Genomic DNA, 22,163 nt, shown 5'->3' on the forward strand with positions numbered 1-22,163 from the left:
TGTTTCTACCCATTTATTTAGTATTATTGTCTGTTCCTGTTTTATTTTGTTCTTACCCTTGTCTGTGTGTTCGCCATCATGTTGCCAGTTAGTAGTATGTTCCTTGTGTCGCCTAGTTCCAGCCTTTTCCTTCCAGTGAGCCTTCTAGTGTTTTTCACCTTGCCTGCCTTCTCGTTTTTTGTCTTTTGCCTGCCGTTTTTGGATTTGTTTGCTCCCGTTTATAATTACCTGTGTACCGACCTGTACTGGATTAAAGTCTGCTTTACTACTGAACTATGCCTCGTGTGAGCCTGCATTTTGGGTCCTTTTATCTGTCTGGTTCTGTTACATTGTGGTCATCCATCCATATAACTGTTTATTTTTATATTATTTGATGTCTTAATATGCTTTGCTTAGTATGGCCTTTATAAGGTAGAAATAAGCAAAGCATATCAAGATTATAATTCATGTTCAATGACTCCCTAACCTAATATCAGTAAGCACTTATTAGGAGGATATTGAGGGCAAACTTTTAGGTAAGGGCCTATTAGCTATAGACTATGGTCATGTTGAATAAGGTACTAATAAGTGCTTAATAATGACTAATAAAGAGCCAGAGACAACTGAAATACACATCTATAGTAAATTGTGAATGCTACGTCCAAATGAAACTCATACAATGTGAGCTATCCAGTCGTGCCCGACATTGTGGCCATAAATCATGAGCTTTGATAGTGTCACTGTCCCTATTTGAAATAAATGAAACGTCAGCTCACACTGTACGACTGAATCGAAAATGATTCAGTCGTACAGTGTGAGCTGACGTTTCATTTATTTAAAATAGGGACAGTGCATATTAATAAACATAAACATGTAAATATGGCAGATTGTAGCCATAGGCTAATTTCCATCTGTAGTCCTGTGGCAGGTTGGTTGTTCTCATATACAAATTAACATATAACAATGACAGGCAAAAAACAAACAACAGTAATGATCACACAACATGATCAACTGTACCTGAGTTTTACAGAGACACATACAAGCATAAAAAGTGGCTGTGCCATGTTGTTCCAAACAAACCAGGATAAAGTGACCTTCAGAGTTAAAGTGAATTAGGTGCATAAAGTGCTGGAATGTTAAAGTGCTGGAGTATTGCACATGATTATGAGGTGCTGGTAATCCCAAACGTCTTCTTCACTTCCCAGAGACATGATTGCTACATTCAGAATACAGTTGTTTGTAGTAATGAAAAGTCAAAAAGTGGAGATTTTAGTCTTTGAATCAAGTTAACCACATCCAAACTGTGTCTGTTTTTTTTGCTTCATCTCAAACAGTGACTCCAAAGGTAGAACTGCAACAGAGACCAGTTTACGACACCATCAATAAGAAGCACAGTACAATTACATTCAAAAATTGGTGTTTATAACCGGACATCCCATCAAAGCTCACACCTCTGCCATGCACAATGAGATCATACTATCTCCTCTTTTATGTGGCCATCAGCCTCCAGCTGCGGCATCCAGGAAGTTCAATACTTCAATAAGGTGGGTGACCAATTGTGTGACAAACAATCCAGTTTTGTGTCTTCGTTTAGATTGTTGTAACTTTTCTTTTTGTATTTTTTACATTTATATTTTTATACATTAAAACATGATGTCTCCCTGTTATCAGTCACAATTTTCAGTATAACATTGTAAATTGATACAACCACATCATGGATTTCAAGTCTGTTTTTTCTTTTCTTTCTTGTGCTTGTTTTAGGTGTGCCTCAGTACAAGACCTCTGACCTCATTGTGCTGATTCCTGTCATCATTTGTGACACTTTCATAAGTGTTTTGTGAGTAAATGTTTGAATATCTTAAATTATTTTTTAACATATCCAGTAATGTAACGTATATTTTCGTATATAACGTATATTTTCAATCTGACTCAGTTCTGGGGCTGATAAGAAAACATTTTCAGCTGTGTTTTGATTTGTGTATGTTTATATACATACCTCTTCTTCCTTACACATTCTACCTCTTTTTATATGTTGTGTTTCTCAGTGTGTTTTCATTTAGCCACTTCAGACATTTTTTAGCTCCCTTTGTTATTGCACAATGGTGTTTATTTTGGTACCTTCATTGAAGTAGCCCTTCTTATAACCAACAAATTGTTCACATTTTATTAGACCTCAGATCCTTTCATGACAACTGTGCATTAATGAGACCTGTTATGGTATTTGTTTTTGCTATCTGGGTGTCAAACTTGAAGACATTGTGACACAAGAGATTGCATCTTTAGCCCTTTTCAGATTGCGATTCTGCAACAGCCCTGTAACAAAGTTCTGCTGAAATGACACCTTTGAACTAACACATTAAATCTGCTATGGTGAAATTTTGGTGTCCAGTGTGTGTATTCACATAGCATTACTGCAATAAAGAAATATGCAACTTAAATTGACTCTTTTCAGCTTTATTACAGCTCTGAATATTCACAGATGTAAGATTGATGGCGGTTTTTGTTTCTTCCAAATAGCCCATGCTTATATCCATTTACAGACTTTTGTTTACAGTTTAAATTTACAACTTAACTGTGTGTTCAGATTATCTCAGGGTTTGCAAAATTAGATTTATGAATTGTTGTGAAATATGTGAAAATAATTGACAATATTGTAACTTTTATCATATTCACTGACTTAATGCTTTGCCAAGTCTGTTGTGCATACCGACTAACTTTAAAGGATAGGAATAATGTTTGTGTGAAGTGAAATCAAATGTTGAGGTTTTGCATCAAAATGTTTTGTTTCATTAGGCTTATACAACATACTGATCTCGCTTTTTTACAAGCGCCCCTTGGCCGAAAACAGGGATCACTATTCTTCCCAGTAGGAGGCTCACAGTTTGATGGTGTGAGGAGCAACCTGCCTTTAATTTACCTACCTCTTAAGCTTTCTCTCTATTGAAAGTCTTTTTCCCCTTTTAATTGATGAAGTGCTTTTTATTAAATCTAAAGTTGCCATGGTGGGCCTTATTGGGGTTTTAAAATGGATCACAAAGAAATAGGATTAATCTCTCCAGACTGGATAGTAAAATTTGATATCCTTTATTAATCCCAGAGGGAAATTCGGTATACACTCTGTTATTTATAAGGACATGCTTCTCACACACATAGGCCCGAATCACACACATGCAGAAACAAGACCTGTGGACATGCATTAGTGGAGAGATGTCAGAGTGGGGCTGCTACAAGCTGCTAAACAGAAAGTGCACCAGAGCAGTTGCAGTTTGCTCAAGGGCACCTCAACAGTGCTCAGGAATTGCCCTGGCACCTCTCCAGCTACCAGACCAACTTCCAGATTTGGTCTGCACCGGCACTTGAACTGTCATTTTATGGTGCTGTATAAATACTGTTTCCAAGCACGTCCTCACCCTTGATCACTTGTTATGCCATTAGTATCAGAGGGGTTGGACACGCCCACACAAGCTGTTACCTGTGGTAGCAAACAATGCTTGACTGAGCATACATTTAATTAATTTTTATAACTGCCTCACCAATTAATCAAGGTGACTCTTACATTAAATAGACAGCATTTTTCTTTCTCATAAGCATTTGATGTTCCTAGAAACAATATTTTTTGTTGACTTTCTGATAGTCAAGTTCTACACATTGAGCAAGATTTATTGCTATATTAATACCCAAGCCAGAGTGACTATCAGCAGCATGTGACACACCTCCCGACACATAAAACCTCAGTCCCTTCTATCTCACCGAGCACTTGGCTTGAGTGGTCACAGAGTTTGTTATGTCGAGTGATTTTAAGATTTCAGTGGGATATAATCCCATAAACAAAAGTAACACTTTCACTAGTGGGGATTACATCACTGGAAAAATAACATTAGAAGTGACAAAAGAATGCAAAATAGAGTCCCTTGGTATAAAGCTGAAGGGAAAAGCAGAAGTCAAATGGACAGAATATTATGGAAGAATGGCCGTAACCTATCACAAGAAAGAGAAGTACTTCAGCATCAAGCAAGATGTAATTCAGGCAAGCCAGGGTAAGTGTTCTGCTTAAATTCATTTTTATGCTATCATAGGGTTAGGGTTAGAGTAGGGTCATATCTTCTATCTGTATAGTTTGCCCTCCTTTTTAACTCTGTGACATCATTTGTCAAGATTTTATATTCAGCTCTCTGTAGCTTTGCAACATGAAACATGGGGAGGTCATTTTCTGATTTGACTGTGGCAAAGTTATTACAATTTTCCAACCATCGTAATTTAATCAAATATATTGTACATTATGTCGGAATTTTTTTTTTGCTCTTTACTTTTAACTGTGTATAACAAATAATAAACAGGTTTTTAACAAAAACTATTTGCCCTTCAATTTTCCACTTTTGTCATACTGATTATTTTGCAGAGTTTTAATCTTTCCCAGAGGCATTCATTAATGAACTGATAATAAACCTCTCTTTAAAAATAATGGAAGCTAAATTATGTAATTTTATTGCCTTTCAGGTAACAACATTGTGGGCCAGGGCTGTCATGTCTACCCATTCACCTTTCAAATCCCTGCACAGTAAGTTTTCACAAATCAAATATTTAATCCACAACTATACTTTATTGTGATTAATCATGTATACATTTGTAATGATATGTAGTTCTTCCCTATCCTCTGTGAGTATCAGCCTTTGACCGATTTCGTATATTGCTACTGAAGAGGTGTCATAAATTCATAAAAATGTTTTCCCTTCTTGAAGAGACCTGCCATCATCCTTTAAAAGCTCCCATGGAAAGATCCGCTACACTCTGGAGGCAATTCTAAGCCGGTCGATGAGAATGGACAGCAAAGCCAAGGCTGAGTTCACTCTTATCTACAATGGGAACCTAAACAGTGATCCATTAGTGATGGTACCCACCTCACAACACACACGCACATCTGTGTGCTTGCTGTTTGACTTTGACACTGCTGCAGTAATGACAAGTCACACTGTCTCTCACTGATTTGTCTTTTTCCTGTCAGGCTCCTCAGCACCAGGCCACTGACAAGAAAATGAAGCTTTTTACATCAGGAACAGTAGGGATGGATGTAAATATCACAAGGACAGGGTTCCACCAAGGTACATTTCAATCATGTTTTACCTTGACAGTGGAGTGCAGAAAAAGATCAACTCTCACATCATGTGTAGCTCAAAGTCCCTTTGCTCCCTGACTTGTATAATGTTCACAGATAAGAAAGCACCAATTTAGACATGCAGCAAGAGTAACTGCAATCAGATAATCCAAATCTGTTTCTAGGCTAAAGGGATAATAACTTGAAAACACATACATCTATGTCATAAATCTAATTCAGAAATAACTTACTTTGAACTTAAACTTTATCACCCGCCAAAAAGTTTAGTTCATACGCCTCAAAAGCACCTTGGATGGCTGTGATCAGCAAAATGATACTTGAGTTGTGGTATAACTGGAAGTACTGAGTCCATATACAAACGTTGTAATCCATTTCCACTCCTGCCATTATTACATCATTACAATTTTAGGTATATATACCTTTAAAATCAGTTTTCATATTTGGATATAATCCAGAGATGTAAACAACAACAGTAAAAAGAGGCACGAGTTGTGTAAAGAATGTAAAACATTTCATGTACAGCATTCTGACAAACTAAAGTGCTGTCATTTCAAATAACAATGTGGATTTAACTTAATTGTTATGAACATCTGTGACAGTTTTATGCACAGCTTTAAAATTCCATGATCTGAGCATCATGATTTGTATTGCTGATATAACTCTTGTATATTAAGTGCTAATCTGTTTTTCAGGGGAAGGCATAAAGGTTGTGGCCTCCATCCAGAACAGATCATCTCGTGAAATCAAGCCCAAGTACTGTTTGTATAAGAAGTACAGTTACTTTGCAAGTGGAAAGAGGAAAGTTGAAACTAAGGACATCCTAAGAGAGGTGGGTGAACCCATCCCACCTTCAGCCGGCCAGACTGTCACCAGGACCATCACCATCCCGCCTGACACGTGTGTGTCTATCCTTAACTGTCAAATCATCAAAGCAGAGTACAGGCTCAGTGTGTGTAGCTCTCTTTGTGTACATACTAGAATAACTATCATACTAGGCTGCATGATAGTAATTATGACTGTTTCCACCACAGGTCTACCTGGATGTCAAGTATGCTTCAGACCCCCAGATCAAGTTTCCCATACTCATCCTACCAGCTTTACCGGGGCCTGAAATGGAGCAGCAGCCTGCTTACCCTGGCTACGGATTTGGTGTGTTTGCAAACTACGACCAGCAAGGAGGCAACAACTTCCTACATATTCCACCATCCACAGGCCCTTCTGCTCCACCTCCACCCTATGGGACATACGAGATGTACCCCTCTTTGGCTGTTTTTGATAAAAAGCCTTAGAATGTATTTGCTAAATCTCAGTTAGAAAAATGACTCTGTATTAAGAACAAACACTAGAGTCACACATGTTTTGATAAATCCTAGTTTTCCAGAATAATGAAAAGAACTATGGGAGTGTAAAGATTGTCTTGTATAAAATAAAGAATAAATAAACAACAATATTACTCCTTTGTGGAGTTAGTTATCTCCCAGGCAGAATGGGATGATATGATTTCAGTAAATGTCTTTCCTAACTTGATCTTGTGTTGTCGGTGTTGTTCAATAAGTAAAACTCATTTACGTCAGTTATTTACATACGTCATGAACAATGTGGTTTTGAATCGGGCTGATGTGGGTGTGGGCTTGTCTGGGCCTGTGACAGTACTTTAAAGCTGAACTGCAGCGCCCTCAAATGTTTAAAAAACATATCACTTTTGAACAATTCAAGTTTTAACATTTTAACAATTAAAAACAAGCTGAGTAAAAATCCCCAAAGTGCTTTGTGTGTTTATAAGTCAGCTTTCCTTTCCATCCTATTCGTCTTTGTATTTAGCATTTTAACTCTGAACTATCTAATTAAATAGATGGTTTTGCTGTATACCAGAACAGTGCCTTGTTTTTTGCCCATTTCCCACCAAAGTGCATCTCCATCACAATTAGTTTTTTTGTCTTTTACATTAATAGGTGTGTTTGATTTATGACTAATTTTGTGTTTATTTACATACAACAACTGTGGTTCAAGGGCAACATTGGGCCACAAGTTTACTATAAAACCATGAATTTCAAAGGCAGCCTACACACGATAAGAGGAAAAATCAATGCTTGGAAATAGTTTCACAGCAAGCATAAATTTGATCAGGTTAAATCATGCCACAGTGTTGCATGCCAGATGAATATGAATTTGTGTGTGTATCTTCTTGCAAGTGTATGTATGACACATTACTGGGGTTCCTGTCGAGCAGAGCATTAGACATTTATTTGTCAAATAGAAAAACAAAGGTTCAAACCATGACCAAAATGTCCCTCCTATAACTTGTATGGTCAAGCATGCTTTTAAACAGCCCTGATTAAGGGCAGCAGGCCTATTTTAACAGTTTGTCATGATCAGTCCTACAGAACTGAAAGTGCATTTGAGTTATGCAGTCTAAAACAACAAATACATGTGTCAGTAATCTCTCCATTTACAGACATTAAATGTTTCATGTTAGAGACAAACCCCAATGAGTGGTGCTTTTGTGGCCGAAGGCAAGGCAAGGCAAGTTTATTTATATAGCACATTTCAACAACAAGGCAATTCAAAGTGCTTCACACAAGACATCAAAAGCATCATGACAGAGGAAAGAAAAGAAACGTTAAAATAGAAAATTAAAAAATCACTGAAATTATTACATCTGAAAATATGTCCAAATAAAAAAAAAGGTAAAAATATAAAAAGAGTTAGAAAGGTTAATTGAAATTTTTTTGACATTTATAAATAGATTCAATTAGAAGAGACCCGATAACACGAGAAATCTTTGTGATTTTTGCTTTGAAAAAAACCCATAACAACTTAACAAAAAAACAGTAAATGAATGAGAGTGGTTTAAATGGCCTAAATGAAAAATGTTAATGTTAATGTTAATGTTAAAAGAATACTCTAAATAGGGCCAACATGAGAATATGAGTTTTGAAGGAGTTTTATAGGCCCTACACATTTCCTTCTCAGGATTGGGACACACCCATAAAGGAAGGAGCCTATGGGGTGGTCTTTATTAGTCTGGTTCGGGTTACAGTCAGAGTTCCCTCTTCCCGGTTAGTTTCTAAACTAGGTACACGATGTCCACCACCGTAAAGAGCCTCAAAGTCACCTATAATTCTATCAACGAGAACAATACGTTCACCAGTGGCGACTGTGTGTCTGGACATGTGACGCTGGAGGTGGCCAAAGACTGCCAGATCGAGTCCCTGATGGTCCAGTTCAAAGGGAAATCTGAAGTGTTGTGGACCGAGAGGCACGGTCAAGTCACTGTTGTGTACCACTCCAAAGACAAGTACTTCAGCATCAAACATTACTTTATTCGAGACAAAAATGCCAAGGGTAAGTCGATAAATAAGCCTTCAGTAAATGACTGCGCTCCGCCCTAGAGTAAGACCTCTACGAAGTCTTTGCAGCGCTTTTAGAAGCAGGATGTGTCTGCAGAGAGTCGACAGGGAAAAAGAAGAAAACTTGCCAAACCAGTTCGACCTTCTCCTGTTGATCTCTTGGAGTTTAAAAATTTTTTTTTTTTAAGTTGACACGTTGTTTATCCTACATGTTTTCTCACTGGTCTAAGATGAGATGCAAAATCAGACATAATAATAATAATAATAATAATAATAATCTCGGGCAAGGTGACGTAACTTTCTTAGTAAATAGAAAAGTGTAAATAAATAGCCGATTGCATAAGATGAGCGGAAGTTCTCAATGACGCAATTTAACAAATATAGAATAACATGGTTTTTTTAGAAGGTTATCATTGATATAAGATAAAAAGATTAAATTGACCTGAAGTTATTGTAGGGTTTCTATGGGTTCTACTGTTTTAGTTCATCTTTGGCGTGTTATTGTTACATTTTACAGAAATTGCAATGGTTAATCCAGTTTTCTGTTTTCTGACATCTCCAGAGTAATCAGCTGAGAAATAAATGTTCTGGTTTTTCTTCAGGAGATGACAATGAAAGTCTACTCACCCAACACAATGGAGACACGTGTAAGTATTCTGTCTCAGTCCGTGGTGAAGCCCTCTTTTTGTGGTGATGGTGGTGTGTGTGTGTGTGTGTGTGGTGTGGGGTATAAATAACAGATATAAGGAAATCATTTTAAATAGTTTGACAGTCCTTTGTTGCTTTTCAGACAGCAATGTTGTTGCCCCAGGATGCCATGTTTACCCGTTCACCTTCCACGTCCCTTTGCAGTAAGTGATGTCACATACTGCAATATTCAAGCAAACAAAATGTCTAAATGTGATACTTGCATATTTTAAAAGCTCGGCCAAAGGTTTAGCATTTTCTGTTCATTTTCAATGCATAATATTTTCATGTCTGCTCTTGTCCTTCAGGAGCATGCCCTCCTCCTTTAAAGGTTCTGTGGGGAAAATTACATACGCACTGAAAGCTGTACTGAGCAGATCAATGAGGGTTGACCAGAAAGATAAAACCAACATCAACTATGTGTCAAATGCAGATATGAGCAGTGACCCAGTTTTAATGGTAGGTGCTGATTTATGATTTCATTCCGACAGGCGCGTCTCACCCGTGGGTGTTGCGTCACCCACACTTTCACTGAAACGTCATTGGAGTCATTGATGAAAACTTATTGGTCAAGTAAGATTTATTAAGTGACAATTAAGCCAATCATAGCTGTTTGGTTACAGTTGAAGCACGGTAAAGTTACGTGCATTTAATCCTCCTGTCACTCATCACTGAGTCAGAGCTCAGAGATAACAAATGGAAACATCCACAACATGTAGCATCCTTCTGAAAGAGAGTTAGTCACCCAAACAGATGTTTTTAAGATAAACCCACCTCACAAAACAACGTTAGTGTAACATTTTCTCCTCTTGGTTGTTCTTTTAGCTGTATTCATTTACTCTCGTAACTTTACGATGTAGCGGAAGTCCCCTTTGCAGTTTTATAAAATGCACATTTTATATGAAGACCGGAAATAAAGAGACTGAGGCATAAGGCAATAAGAAAAGCAAAATAAAAGCATCACAGAGCAGTTTTGAATCTCGTTTTTAGAGCTAACTGGGTTACTCACAATGGATGTTCATGAAGTTAGTGTCTAATTATCTTTTGTAACTTTGTCTTGTTGTATGATGTGTCAGCTAACATTAGTTATTGGACATTAAATGAAACAGAATGTGTTGATTTTCTAGAGGGTGGTAATATACTAGCATCAGAACACCCGCACTTTTAAAATCGCTGCTCCACCCCTGCATTCCGATCATTCTTACAGGGGAACCAATCTGCTTGACCTGTTGAAGGCTGCACAATGACTGAAGTCTAACCCGTGTTTAAAACCTGCACAGAAGGGTATTGAGCATACGCATAACCTGAAGTTAGTCCCAGAAAATATTTATTTGACTGATTATCAGCATCCAGAATCCAGCATCCACCATTGCCTGTGCAACAACACTTCAGTCACAAACTGAAATTTAATGTTTACCATGTTTTTCAAGTTCTTGGTAGAGATATCTCACTGATACATAAAAAGTACACGTGGGCTCATTTAGCGCACCAGAAACTGGACGTGTACAATTGAGACTCCCAAAGCTTGTAGGTTTAAGTGATTTTCAAATTTTGATATGTTTTTGTACAATTGTAATGCATTTACTTCTCTGATCTTCTTTCAGATACCGCAGCATGAGGCAAAGGATAAGAAAATGAAATTTTTCACATCAGGATCAGTAGCTATGGATGTGAATCTTGAGAAAACGGGTTTCTTCCAAGGTAAGAACCACCAAGGTTATAATGACATTTCAAGTCTCTTACGAAAAGGTTGTTTAGATGTTTGTGTTTGACTTAACAGGAGAGGGAATAAGAGTTATGGCCTGCATTGACAACAACTCATCTCGAGAGATCAAGCCCAAGTACTGTTTGTACAGAAAGCACAGCTTCTTTGCCAACAGTAGCAGAAGAGTCAATACTAAAGACCTCCTGAAAGAAGTCGGAGAGCCCATTCCTGCTTCTACTAGTGTGAAGGTATCAAAAGTCATCGCCATCCCCCATGATGCCGAGCCATCCATCCTTAACTGCAGTAACATCAAAGCAGAGTACAGACTCAGGGTAAGCATCAGTGTAACCAGGGATCCGTTTCTGAAAGAAGGTTTAGTCCGCATGAAGATAGGCTATCGAGATGGTTAAAGTAGGAGGATCTCTTTTTTGTCACCTGTTGCCACGGTGAATCGTAGGATCAGGGTTCCATTCATGTTGGCTTTTTATCATCATGGTGCACGCGCTGAACCCCGAGTGGACCTACTCAGATCTGGAACCAGAAACTCAGAGTTTCCCATCTGAGAGTAAATCAACTCAGAGCTCAGGGTTAGACTGAGGGTTTGTTCAACCTTCTTTCAGAAACGGGCCCCAGGTGATATGTTGCTACTACAGAGGTGTGTGGATTTTTTTCATTGTGTCTTATGTAGTCGCTTTCCCAATTCACATATTCCTGATCCTGATCCGGTTGTTCACACATGCACCTCACAGTGGGAGACTATCTCTGTCGGACAGGTGGCCGATGAAGCAACTGAGACCACTATAAGACGCTATAGAGAATATTTGCCTTAATGTCATTGCTATGTGTATTAACACAGAATCACAGTAACAACAAAAGAGCGGAGAAGGACATAGTTGCAAAGAGAAAATGTAAATCAGCAGTTAAATTATGTGCACGGAGATCATAGTGGTTGTGTGCCCAGGGAATAAACATCAGCACCCCTTCCCAATTGCTCAAAGTGAATTATCCTGATAATATCCTGGTGCTCCCTCAGACTTTCTGGGGACAAAATTTAGATTTTTATCAACTTAATTAACATTTCCAGAAAATGTTCTTTTATAGACAACTCGGCAAGTTTTCCACAAACTGTTCTTCTAGACAGTTTTCTAAAACCTTAACAATTTTACAAAGATGATAATCTAGCAATCTACATTATTGATCATGTATCATTCATCAAATGTCATCAGAAAAATTAGACCAAAAGGTAAGTGCATTTCTTAGAAGCTGGCTCACCCTTTGATCAATCAAACGTTTCATGCTTGTAAAGCCCCAAATCACACAAAAAAGTTAAAGAGCGGGTCTGGACCATTCCCTATGGGATATTATTTATAGATACCCAAAATTCATCCACCAAGCACTCGACAATATGAGTGATAAAAGTGTTGGTTGGAAATTAAATCTGTTTCTTTAGACAACTGCACAACCAGGAAGTGTTTACCAAAAGAGTTTGCAATGCAAAAAACATGATTGTCGCTATATTTAAATTATGGTTGTATAATCAAGCAAAAATGTTTTCTGCAGGTCTACCTGGACATCAAATATGCTTCAGACCCACATATCAAATTTCCCATTGTCATCCTGCCAGCCGCTCCGGTTCCTGCAGTTGCACCAGCACCTCTTGCTTCTGCCTTTGGATTTGAACCGTTTGCAAATCCAAACCCACCAGCATGGGGGAATGTACCAACACAACAACCAGCAGCACACCAGTCTGCAGATCCTCCACCCTCCTATGGAGCGTACGGAATGTACCCACCTCTGTCAGATTTTGGTAACGTCTATCAGCGACCAACATAAGCTGTAAAACAAATAGTGCCCCCTAATGTGTGAGTAGCTCCGGTGTGACTCATTCCCAGTTCTGACATTCAACTTCCAGGGTAAATGGAATGCACCATGATGCCTGTCCTCTTTATTTAAAGGCATCACATTACTACAACTTTGCCAGGAAAAACAGTAAAAAATATTTATATGTTGCATAGTCTGACTTAATAATGTGTTGAAGTTATCATTGTCATCTCAGGATTCATTATAGACTTAATGTTGTACAACGGACAAGATAAGGGCATTCAAAAGGCAGGAAAGGTCTTATGAAAGCTGCTGCTCAGCTGCATTATGGGAATTGTAGTGTCCTATATATTTCAAGCTGAATTATACTAGTGACAGAAAGTAAGGAAGTCTTGACTTCAGCCGCTGTCATTCTTTTTATCCTTAAATATATATTTTTCAATTATCCCAGATTTGTGATTGTTGGATTACACCTACACCCTGCATCTTCTCATGTGCTTGAATGTTCTCTCAAAAAACTGCTTTCATATTGTACAAAAAACAAGCTCAGCTGTCTAACCTTGAAATTATTACTTATCCTATTATTTTTAAGTATAAGTATTTTCTTGAGTATACTCCTTTTGTGCATGTGTTTCTTGTTCTTGTTCATTTTTCTTGTGAATGAATTAATCTGTTATCGTCCTGTATATTTCTATAATGTAGCCTTACAATAAATGTGTGTATATCATGTGTTTGAATTGCCTTATATTCAAGTGCTTGCTCCTTCTATTCCAGGCTCTATGGGGCCCAGAGTAAATATATGTGATCATTTTTTTCAACTTTTAGACGCATTGGCCATGGCTTATTTTCTGTGAAGAACGGGTAAAAGAAAATGTTTTCAAACTTCCTGCTCACACTGGAATGCTGAGCATTTTTCATAGAGATCAGAATGAGAACAATTCAAATTCAGGAGCGGCTGGCTTGAACATGTAAAAGTGAGCAGTGGCTGGCTTGGCAGTAATTGGGGGTAGGGTGTAACAAATACTTTGCCTGTGTGGCTCATTTATTACAATTGATGAAGATGCTGATAAGATTCTCTGCTCAGAAGTCCTTAGAAATGATTTTGGAAGAGAAAGAAGCGTTAGAAGATGATAAAGAGTTTTCAGAATTCTGGATATAAACATCACTCCCCCTGGCCTTACACTTGCTCGAGGTGAATTCTCCGTATAATATCCTGCTGTGTTTTCACATCAGGCCCCTCAAACTTTATGCCGAAGAAATAGTAGGGGGCTGGAAGGATAAACTCCGGGTACAGCTGGTCCTGCAAATATCAGGAGTTTTTCAGGAGTTTTCTGTAAGTGTGAAAGCACTACCAGACATGCTGTGATTGGCTAGTTACAAGCAAATCAACCAAACTGGTTTGCTTGATTCAGACTGAACGTTTTTTGTTGTTGAGAGTATGACTACTAGGCCTGCAGAGTTTATACACATATCTTAAACTTACATTTCCAACAATAACATATTTTAAGTTATAGGCTTTGATCAAAATATTTAATTTCAACTAAAATTTGAATGAAATAATGTGTTGTAAACTGTAATACTGTAGCTTTAAGGGTAGAAGGTTTTTCAGGTTAACTGCAGGTCCTCTGAAAGACATTTCGAAGAGATGCTGAAACATCTGGTTGCTCATAATAGGTGGTATTTGTCACATTTTCCACTCATAATTTGTCACCAGTTCACCACTGTTACACAATTATAGGTAAAGATGGCTTCTGTTTTTTCTTTTTCTTTGTGTTTATGTATTTTGTTTGAACTAAGCATGTCATGAATCTTAAAAAACTGGATCCCTTTAGTCACTTACAGCATGAGAAGTTTTCTTCCAAAGTCTGGGTGTTTACTATACCCTTAGCTTTGTTCTAAAATACCAATCAGCACATGTAATTAATATAAATATATACAAAGGCTAGGTTCACATGCTGTCCTTTATGCAATGGATTTTGCTAAGATATGATGGATCTGATGGTTAATCACGTTGACTTTTCCTATTACTATTTCTTCTTTTTCCCATTATGTCAATCAGCACATGGAAAACATAGTTAATGGAAAGTTGCTTTGACATTATTGGAATTGTTTTTACATGACACATTTAGATAGCATAGCATGTGACAGTCATAACCCCAGCCTAACTAAACAGAATACTAAACACCCACTCAGGTTTTTGTACAGAGAGCAAATGACAAATACTGCAGCTTTGATTGTGATCCTACAGTTACACTTTGATATGTTGTTTCCCCCTTTTTAGAACACTGTAATGAACTTTGCGAGGCTCAAGGCTTTTTCCACTCATTGTCACTTTGCATTTATGTTGCTTTATCTGTGTGCAAACAAGTTGGAAAAACAAGTTCTACAGGAATTGTGTGCTCGTGATCGGATAAAAGCAGAGGAGGAAGCTGTTTAGAGTTCACAAAGTTCGAGTTTGCTTCGGGTGTTACAGGGGATTTAAAGTTTCTTCTGTGTTAATAATGACCATACAAGAACTCTCGATAGAATATGATGCGGTCAACAGCAGGAACACGTTTACAAATGGAGATACCATAAATGGAAGAATCATCGTGGAGGTTTCCAAGGAAACCAAAATCCAGGCACTTATTTTCATAGCCAAAGGAAAAGCTCGGGTGTGCTGGAGTGAATATTACGGGCAACATCAACATCATGTGTACAGGTCTAGTGAGAAATATTATGAAGTCCAACATCATATCTTGAGAGAAGCAAGACAAGATGGTAACGTATGAAATTATTATGATCATTGGTATCTGAAAGACTGTAGCTAATTCAGATCATTTTTCTATTGTTGGCCATTTTAAGTTAATGGTTTAAAGAATGATGCTTTATTTTTACATTTCCGTCTAGGCACTGAAGTCATCGGAAAAGGAAGACATGTGTTTCCTTTTTCCTTCACAATTCCTGATAGGTGCCAAATTCTTACTTTATCTTTATTTAAGAGTTTTTTTTCTTTTTTTTTTTTTTTTACTTTAGTTGAACATTGTTTTTTACTATTTTACTTCACAGAAAGATCCCATCAACATTCACAGGCTCCATAGGAAGAATTGTTCACAAGTTAAAGGCAGAGTTGAAACAGTCCATGAAGCTGACTAAGAGGGCTAAACAACACTTTACATTCATATCCAAAGCAGACATGGACACCCCAGGACTTATGGTAAGACATCAATATTTTTTAAATGGCAAACATGGATCACTCAGTGTTGTTCAAGCAGAAGAGAGAAACAGCAAACTGCTTTCACTTGATGATTTCTGATCTTTTAGGACCCTCAGTATGGTTGCAAGGATAAATCTGTGAAAGTGTTCGGCTCTGGAAAGGTTTCATTGGATGTTCACACCAAGCAGATGGGGTACATTCAAGGTAATAATCTAATCTGAAAAGGTAATTCTGCAGAATGCTCATGAAACATGGTCTCTCCCTGTTTGACAAGGAAACAGGTATATCTGGTTTTACACAGTAAAGGCATGGATAATCATTGTTACTTTGGTTGCTGGAGAGGTGCCAGATCGCTTCCTGAGCACTGCCGAGGTGCCCTTGAGCAAGGCACCAAACCCACCACCAGCTCAGGAGCGCCTGCCGGGGGCGGCTCCATCACTCTGACATCGCTCCATTAGTGCATGTCCATAGGATCCTGTTTGTGCATGTGTGTGTGTATACTTCAGCGTGTGTGTTGCATGACTTACAGAGTGTAAAAACAGAATTTCCCCTTGCGGGGATCAATAAAAGTAAATCTTAATCTTAATCTTAATCTTTGATTAAGAGCTGGTGGTAGTCAGAGCAGGGTGTAAACTAGCTGTGAGTTGTGGGAGAGAAAAGTGCAAAATCTTATTGTGGATGAGCCGCAGGTCTGACGGCAGATGCAGACACACATGGATGGAGTTGATGACAAGAGCCAGGATTAGAACCATAGACCCTCAACAGTAATGCAGAGGTATCTGACAGGAGATACCCACCCTGGAACCAAGAGTAGATTCTTCCTGTTGTGGATAAGCAGATGTCCACTGAGAGAAGTCTTACTTTTCAGACACATGTTTTTTTTAGAGTTATCCCCTAGGTGCTGCCCTCAAGGTGAGATGTAGTGCAAAGTGCGTGAGGAGAACAGAGCCTGAGACTTACAAATAAGAGGGAAGAGGAGAATCTGGTTGTTCACTATGTGAAGCACTGCTAAAGGGTCAAGCAGGATCAACAGAACAAAGGGTGCGGCTGCATTAGCACTGTGGTCCGTTGCAGCAAGTGTGGCAGTCTCAGTTAAGAGTCCTGGTGGGGTTCAAGAAGCTTTTGGAGAGAGTTGGTAAAGACAGTATACTCAAGTGTATTACAACAAAGCAGAGAGAGAGACATGTCTATAATGGTTTATACCCACAGGGTTTGATGTGCGTAAGAGATGAGTCACTGTAAATGCTTTAGAAGGGTTAGGGAGTCAACAAGTCGGATATGTTGGGTGGGGTGAGGGTGAGGTGGGAGGTGAACAGTGTTAGATGAAGGCTAATCGGCCAGTGTCCCCCTGGTTCCAATTCAGGTCCCTACAGACTGAGCTACTGCATTAAGAAGAGTTAGAGTTAAAAGCCCATTGAGAGAGAAGAGTGAGAAGAACAAGAGTTAAAGAGGAGGAGTATACTTCCCGCTTTCAACTTTTGTCTGAAGATTGGCTTTTGTTTCTGATTTTAGGTGAGGCTATGCAGGTCACACTTGAAATCAGCAACCGCTCGAGTCGTTCAGTGAAGCCCAAGTTTGTGCTGTACGAGAAAAGGAGTTTCCTTGCACAGGGTCGTAGGAGAGTTCACACAAATAGAATCCTTAAGGACAAGATCAAGGATATTGCATCCTCTGACAAAGAGACCGTGACCAGGGTGATCAGCATCCCCAGGGAACTACCTCCTTCCATCCTGAACTGTGCCATCATCAAGCTGGAGTACAGGCTGAAGGTAATCCTACATTTCATTTCTCAAGCTTGTTGATTTCTGTAGCTACTGTAGGCCTTTTCAGTGTAATTGTTTTTCATCGTCTAAAATGTCTGTTCTTTTAGTTATAATATATATATAATATAATAAACAAATCTCTTGTAGGAAAGCTCAGCAGTTCTGCTTTACCATTATATTAAAAATAATCGATAAGGATCAGAGCTGCTGTGATGGAAGACAAATTTCAGTCAATCAATCAATCAATCAATCAAAGGCAACTAAAATAAAAAAATATTGTATTATTAAGTATTAAGGTAATGACCAAGACAAGGACTATTTTCTAAACACTAATGGACTCTAATCTATTTTAACCTCAAGCGCAGGAAAATTAACAGTTACTGGCGACCTCTAGTGGAAAACAACGGAATAACAATCTAGTAAGACTAGTGGCTTCAACTAGACTGATACAAAATCATTCCAATTTTAACTGCCAACATTTATCTGGAGATTTTTAACCTATCACGCCCTCATGGTGTCCAAACAGGCAGGTGATGCTCACAGGATGTCAATAATACTGCAGAAGAACTACATAATACTGCATCATATTTTTGTGATATAAAAATAAATGTAAAATCCAAAAGTAAAAAAGATATTGTTTTTTTCACAGGTTTATCTAGAAATCAAATGTGCTACAGATCCAGAGATCAAGCTCCCCATTGTCGTCCTCCCTGTTTCCGAGGGTCCTGCTGTTAAACAACCGCCTCCTTCTGCTGGCTTTGGATTTCAGACCTTCGGGAACCCAAACCCAGCACCCTGGGGAATGCCACCACCGCAACAAGTAGCACCCAACCCTATGGATCTCCCACCTCCATATGGAGCAGCAGCAGCATACCCCTCCTTGAATGATTATGGCAGATATGAGAATACATTTTAAATACAACTCTGATTTTTCCTGGAACACCTACAATGTTGTGCACGTATCAAGTGCTACTCCCTAAAATCTTTTTTCAAACTTTGAAATTAAAAATTAGTGACAACCCATTTTCAATCCATGTTGCACTTGAAGCCAATTCTCACTGAACTAGAGGAGTCAATCCACTGTGTATGTATTGTAGGCTATATATTAAAAATGCATGAATGTATCTTGTATAACATAAATTCCTTTCCTCATTGTAAATAAAGACTTAATTCTAACTTTGAATATATAACCAAAGTCTTCAATATTATTTAATTGTGGAATAAATCTTCCAATTGATAAATTCTGAAAAAATGAACTAATAATCTTTAAAGCTAACCAAAAGCTACCAAATTTAGCGGGTAAGCTTTTGTTAGCAGGAACTAAAACTGTGTCACGATAATGTTGAATAAACCAACTAGCTATAGGCTGTTGTCAAGCAATAACACAGGAAGACAGTGAGAAAGCCATCTCTTCTTTTATTGAGCCTAATAAGGCTTCACATACTAACTACTGTGAGATAACTAGCTTGACGTTTGGATTGCTATCGTCATCATTGAAGGAACCATCCAAAGTAACTCATGTTTTTAATAATTTCAATAATATTCCAATGTTGTTGTTTTTTAATTCACAGTGTATTGCACAAATATGAACACCACATTTTAAATATGTCTAAAGTTTATAAGTAGGATGTCATTTTAGGGTTTGTGCTTTACATTTACAGAAATGTTTTCTTCGTAAATTAAAGTACAAGCTGCATCAGTCCGTAGGGACTTGGGTTGGGAACCTGAGGATTCATGGTTCAAGTCCCGGACCAAAGTATGGAAATTGTTCTGGTTGCTGGAGAGGCGCGAGTTCCCCTCAACGTGTCCCTGAGCAAGGCACTCTGACATATCTTTACAACTGTTACAATCTTTTGTCAAAGTGCATCCATGATGTCAGTCTCAAAACTTGCCCTAATATAGCCTTGAAGACTGCCGGCTAGAGTTACCTGTGTGAAAATGACACCTGCAGCACGTGATCACCTGACCATGTGTGACACAGATACTGGTTCTGGAGAAGTCAGCAGCTAACAGTGCATGTGCCAGCCTTGAAGTATCATTGTTCTTTAACGAAAGACTCCACTTCAATTGCTCGTTGGATCACCTCAGACCTGCTTCTAAGTATTGGATTTTTTTTTTTTTACATCCCTTTGGAAGTTTATTTGATGTTGTCTTATCATGACTGTGAAGCATCTCTCGGTGGAATACAACAAGGTGAATGAACGCGGCACTTTTTCTCCTGGGGACACCCTCTCTGGAAAGGTGACAGTGGTGATGAGCAAGGAAACCAGAGTGCAGTGCTTTGTGGTCAAAACCAAAGGAAAAGCTAAGGTGATATGGTCTGAACATAAAGGACAAAACAAAGAGACGCACAGTGACAAGAAGATCTACTTTTACTTTGAACATATTATTCTGCAGGATAAAAACAAAGGAGATGGTTGGTATTGCCTCTTGTGGAAAGAAAAATATCAATATGAAGAGTGTGATGACAAATTGAAGACTGTGCATTTAATTGTTTTATTATTTTCATTTCAAGGTTCTGAAATCATCAGCCCCGGGAGAAATGTGTTTCCTTTCGCCTTTGAGATTCCAAACATGTGTGTGTGTGCTAATATAACCTATATGACACACTGAATTACTCTAATCACTTTCTTACTAGCTGGTAAAACAGAAATAACATCCCTTATTCATTTTGATAATTTCCTTGCAGAGATATACCTTCATCCTATGAGGGGAAATGGGGCAAAATTACGTATAGTTTGCGAGCACAGCTAACTCTGTCGATCTGGAGTGTCCACAAATCAAAGACTGAGTTTCCTTTCCTGACCAAGTCTGAGTTCCCCTTTGCCTCCAAATCAGAAATGATAATCATTGGACTCAAGGTAACTGATTTTACTTCATACTTCAATCATGATTGGTATCAGTATCCATTTGTGTGTCCTGCTAAGTTAAAAAAAAATCGTATCCAGCACTTTCAAACAGTATAACATCAAATGCAGATAACAACATCTCAGACCGAAATGAAGAGATTTGGTGTCTTGACAGTTTATGTCCTTTATTTATCAGGAACAACAACATGCCACCAGGATTTCATTTCATGGCTCCGAAAAAGTTACTATGAATGTTACTTCAGAAAAAATGGGAGTTAAGCAAGGTAAACAACTAACTAAGAATGTCTTTGTCTCCTTCAATGGCTTGAAGAGCAAAAATGTTGTCCCCCCCCCCCCCCCCCCCCCCTCCTATTTATAAATAGGTGAAGCACTGGGGGTCTCTGTAGAAGTCTTCAATCAATCAGCTCGCACAGTGACTCCCAAATTCTACCTGTGTGAGGAGCAGACTTTTGCTGCTAGGTCACAGAAGATAGTACACACAAATGAAACTCTGTTTGGGACAGGAGACTCTGTTCCAGCTCATACCAATCGGACTATGACCAAAGTAATCAGTATACCACCTCAGCTCCACCCGACCTTCTTCAACTGCAGCATGATGAGGCTCGAGTACAGACTCAAGGTATTTATAGTTTTTTCTTATTTGCAGTATAATGATAAAATAATTGTTTTAATTTTTTATCATTTTTGACCAATGACCCTCCTACAGAAACAATACTGTGCAAGACTGTGTCAGGCAAAAAAAGAGAATTCAAGATAAGTATAATGCCACCTAGTGGCTGAATGAGGGGGAGGCGTGTTTAGGGGAATAAAGGGTTCAAGGCGACAGCCCTCGTGGCTTCTCTGCACACAGGTGAGGATATATGTAGGAAAGGTGTCGTATTACAGCCCAACCTGTTCTGTTTTACCACAAGCTCAAGAAAGGGTTTAGTCTGAATTTTCTGGAAACTGGTGTAGTGACAGAGAGCCAGAAAAAAGCAATGATAGTAAGCTGCAAAACTTGTGTGTGTGTGTGTGTGTGTGTGTGTGTGTGTGTGTGTGTGTGTGTGTGTGTTTCTGTGGTTACAGGTCACTCTCGATGTTCCTCTTGCAAAAGCTGCTGAGATTAAACTTCCTCTGGTCATTCTGCTGGGTCTACCAAAACTACATCAACAGAAACCAAAGAGATCCATCTGGTTCAGAAAGCTCCCTGGTTAAAAGGATGAATTAGATGAATAGATATTGGTAATTGTGCTGATGCTTGCATGTTGCTGAGATGTTGCAAGACTCATTTAACAACACAGAACCATAAAGTGTTCCTGTTATTGTTGTTTCTTTTAAACCATGAGGGAATGTTACTTATAGATGATTTCAAGGGCAGAGGCTTTGCCTACTATATTTCTTTGTCCACTAGATGGAGGTATGTGTTACTGAGCAAACAGGGAACAATTGATCAATTTGATGTACTCTGGTCCCTCACATAAGTTTCAACATCACATCAAGAAAATGCTCAACTATAACTGTCTTTCAAGAACTGAGTTATACTGACAGAAGTGCAACAACTAAATGTACTTAATCAAAAGTGAAAGCTCCTTTCCTAATAAATGATCAAATGTAATATATTGCTTTCTAATTGTTATGAATGAATGTGTTTTACTGTTCAATCGATTGAGGCAGAGCTAGTTTTAACTTCTTTAAACAGA

General features: G+C 38.4%; 4 protein-coding genes across 6 annotated transcripts; all 4 read left to right on the forward strand.

The window, feature by feature from the left end:
• The first annotated feature begins 3,722 nt into the window (after window positions 1-3,722).
• On the forward strand, window positions 3,723-6,849 carry LOC132974089 (arrestin domain-containing protein 3-like). The gene is made up of 6 exons (XM_061037895.1): window positions 3,723-4,016; window positions 4,477-4,537; window positions 4,719-4,869; window positions 4,982-5,078; window positions 5,785-6,041; window positions 6,124-6,849. Exons 1-6 carry the CDS (start codon window positions 3,764-3,766, stop codon window positions 6,379-6,381), a joined length of 1,077 nt encoding a protein of 358 aa, XP_060893878.1. The 5' UTR covers window positions 3,723-3,763; the 3' UTR covers window positions 6,382-6,849.
• Window positions 6,850-8,124: 1,275 nt separating this feature from the next.
• Window positions 8,125-13,392, forward strand: LOC132974090 (thioredoxin-interacting protein-like). The gene is made up of 7 exons (XM_061037896.1): window positions 8,125-8,437; window positions 9,045-9,089; window positions 9,233-9,293; window positions 9,438-9,588; window positions 10,734-10,830; window positions 10,910-11,166; window positions 12,395-13,392. Exons 1-7 carry the CDS (start codon window positions 8,176-8,178, stop codon window positions 12,665-12,667), a joined length of 1,146 nt encoding a protein of 381 aa, XP_060893879.1. The 5' UTR covers window positions 8,125-8,175; the 3' UTR covers window positions 12,668-13,392.
• Window positions 13,393-14,733: 1,341 nt separating this feature from the next.
• LOC132974091 (arrestin domain-containing protein 3-like) lies at window positions 14,734-18,882 on the forward strand. Its single transcript, XM_061037897.1, has 6 exons — window positions 14,734-15,415; window positions 15,545-15,605; window positions 15,704-15,851; window positions 15,959-16,055; window positions 17,364-17,620; window positions 18,264-18,882. Exons 1-6 carry the CDS (start codon window positions 15,157-15,159, stop codon window positions 18,528-18,530), a joined length of 1,089 nt encoding a protein of 362 aa, XP_060893880.1. The 5' UTR covers window positions 14,734-15,156; the 3' UTR covers window positions 18,531-18,882.
• Window positions 18,883-19,212: 330 nt separating this feature from the next.
• LOC132974092 (arrestin domain-containing protein 3-like) lies at window positions 19,213-21,922 on the forward strand. Of its 3 annotated transcripts, none has more exons than XM_061037900.1 (6): window positions 19,213-20,030; window positions 20,130-20,190; window positions 20,304-20,475; window positions 20,660-20,747; window positions 20,847-21,103; window positions 21,550-21,922. In XM_061037900.1, the coding sequence occupies exons 1-6, from the start codon at window positions 19,772-19,774 to the stop codon at window positions 21,676-21,678; spliced, it is 966 nt and encodes a 321-aa protein (XP_060893883.1). In that variant the 5' UTR covers window positions 19,213-19,771; the 3' UTR covers window positions 21,679-21,922. The 3 variants fall into 3 exon arrangements, with proteins under 3 accessions (XP_060893883.1, XP_060893882.1, XP_060893881.1); XM_061037899.1 differs by having other exon boundaries at window positions 19,213-19,714; window positions 19,856-20,190; XM_061037898.1 differs by having other exon boundaries at window positions 19,213-20,190.
• Window positions 21,923-22,163: the final 241 nt, after the last annotated feature.

Source organism: Labrus mixtus, chromosome 5 (assembly GCF_963584025.1).
Source record: "Labrus mixtus chromosome 5, fLabMix1.1, whole genome shotgun sequence".
Classification (NCBI taxonomy): Eukaryota; Metazoa; Chordata; class Actinopteri; order Labriformes; family Labridae; genus Labrus; species Labrus mixtus.